The sequence below is a fragment of the Nansenia antarctica genome, assembly GCF_963989245.1.
Source record: "Nansenia antarctica genome assembly, chromosome: 10".
Classification (NCBI taxonomy): domain Eukaryota; kingdom Metazoa; phylum Chordata; class Actinopteri; order Argentiniformes; family Microstomatidae; genus Nansenia; species Nansenia antarctica.
Window position 1 is genome coordinate 23,557,531 of NC_137680.1, and position 2,500 is coordinate 23,560,030.

Consider the following 2,500-nt stretch of genomic DNA (forward strand, 5'->3'; position numbering starts at 1 on the left):
CAAAATAGCTTTATACTATCTTATCCTGATGTGATTTAGAAGATGTAAGAATGCTGGGTGGTAGAACGCACATATCTAGGACAAGTCATGAAAGGAGGGTCCTGAAATTTGACCGAGTGCAAAGATATAAACATTTATAACAAATATATACTCACGGGGGTCAAATGACCCTCATGGCTGATTAAGTGTTAAGTTACTAAATATACAATTGAAAAAGGTAAGCCTGGTTCCTTCAAATTGTATAGAAAAGGTTATTTAATTATCATTTGCAAAAGGACAACAGTTTACAGCACGACAGACAAACGTCTGTGGTCTCAGAACAGACAGACTGGAAACAGAAGAGGAGAACTCAGTCAAATGTGTCTGTTGTTGTTGGGCAAATGTCAAGTTTCAAGTAGAGAAACTGTTTTTTATTGTAGAAGATGGAGGGAGAGAGGAGAGAGGGAGGGAGGGAGGGGAGAGGGAGGGAGGGAGAGAGGACAGAAGGAGGGAGAGGGAGGGAGGGAGGAGAGAGGGAGGGAGAGAGGAGAGAAGGAGGGAGGGGAGAGGGAGGGAGAGAGGACGGAAGGAGGGAGAGGGAGGGAGGGAGGAGAGAGGGAGGGAGGGAGGGAGGTGAGAGGGAGGGAGGGAGAGAGGACAGAAGGAGGGAGAGGGAGGGAGGGAGGAGAGAGGGAGGGAGAGAGGAGAGAAGGAGGGAGAGGGAGGGAGGGAGGAGAGAGGGAGAGGGAGGAGAGAGGGAGGGAGAGAGGGAGAGGGAGGAGAGAGAGAGGATGGGAGGGAGAGAGAGGGAGGAGAGAGGGAGGGAGGAAGGAGAGAGAGAGCGAGGCAGAGAAAGGGAAGATAGAGGGAGGAGGGAGAGAGGGAGGATGGGAGGGAGGAGAGAGAGAGATGGTTTAAGTGTGTTGCTTCTGCCCAGGCAGTCTGACTGATGGTTACTATGACAACGTGTCTTTTATTCAACTGATAACAGTCCTCCCCCCTGCAGGTGCACGCCGTCACCATGGCAACCACCAAGCTGTGGCACCTGGACCCCGACACGGAGTACCGCGTCAGCGTCCTGCTCACCCGGCCCGGGGTGGGGGGCACCGGCCCCCCCGGCCCCCCACTGGTCAGCCGGACCAAGTGTGCAGGTGAGGAGGGAGGAGGGGGAGAGAGGGAGGGGGATAATGATAATATCATTATTATCATTATTATCATTATTATCATTATTATCATTATTATCACTGGTTATCATTATAATAATAATAATAATAATAATAATAATACATTTATTTTATAAGGCGCCTTTCATGGCACTCAAGGTCGCCGTACAACAACAAATTTAAAAACAGTTACAAAATTCAAAATACAAAATACATAGAAATATACAGTACGATGCGGTGTTTGATGGGGAGCCAGTGGAGTTGGTGTAGAATGGGGGTGATGTGACTGATGACAGGGGTTCTGGTGACAATACGGGCAGCAGCGTTCTGGACCAGTTGGATCTTGTGGAGCAGTTTGTGGGGGAGACCAAAGAGAAGGGAGTTACAGTAATCTAGGCGGGAAGTGACGAGGGAGTGAGTGAAGGGCGGAGGCGGTTGATATTACGAAGATGGAAGTATGCAGACCGGATGGTGTTGTTGACGTGGGAGTGGAATGAAAGGGTGCTGTCGAGGACGACACCCAGACTCTTAACCTGGGGGGAGTTGTCTATGTTGATTATAATGATAATTAATTAATTATTTAATTAATGTTAATTAACATATTAACATTATAATTAATGTTGATAATTATTATTATCATTATTATCATTATTATCACTGGTTATCATTATTATCACTGGTTATCATTATTATCATTATTATCTCTGGTTATCATTAATAACAGAGCCCATGCGTGCGCTGCGCGGTCCCACGGCCGCGTCTCTGCAGCCCCGCCAGCTGACCCTGAGCTGGGAGAGCCCCGCCTCCAACCTGACGCGCTGCCGCTCCTACGCCGTGACGCTGTGCTACCGCTACCAGACCGCGGGGGGCGCCGGCGGCCCCAACGCCACCGTGAGGGAGTGTCTGACCGTGGACGAGCAGAGGGGCGCCGCTAACGCCACCAACGCTAACGGGGCTAGCGGCAGCAGGGTGGGGGGGCAGCAGCGGTTCACACTCAGGGACCTGCCCCCCCACCGCCACGTCCACGTCAGGCTGACCCTCAGCAACCCGGAGGGCAGGAAGGAGGGCAGAGAGGTCACCTTCACCACGGAGGAGGACGGTGAGGAGGGGGGAGGGGGGAGGAAGGCAGAGAGGTCACCTTCACCACGGAGGAGGACGGTGAGGAGGGAGGAGGGGGGAGGAAGGCAGAGAGGTCACCTTCACCACGGAGGAGGACGGTGAGGAGGGAGGAGGGGGGAGGGGGGGGAGGGGGGAGGGGGGAGGAGGAGGGCAGGGGGGGAGGGCAGGAAGGAGGGCAGAGAGGTCACCTTCGCCACGGAGGAGGACGGTGAGGAGGGGGGAGGGGGGAGGAAGGCAGA

At 52.9% G+C, this 2,500-nt stretch overlaps 1 protein-coding gene across 1 annotated transcript in view; it reads left to right on the forward strand.

Moving 5' to 3' along the window:
• ptprub (protein tyrosine phosphatase receptor type Ub) overlaps window positions 1–2,500 on the forward strand; it is a gene marked incomplete at both ends in the record, with an annotated part of 100,565 nt that overhangs the window by 53,451 nt on the left and 44,614 nt on the right. Inside the window, 2 exon segments of the mRNA XM_080541103.1 lie at window positions 986–1,130; window positions 1,867–2,241. Of these exon segments, the coding sequence (XP_080397229.1) occupies window positions 986–1,130; window positions 1,867–2,241 (520 nt within the window).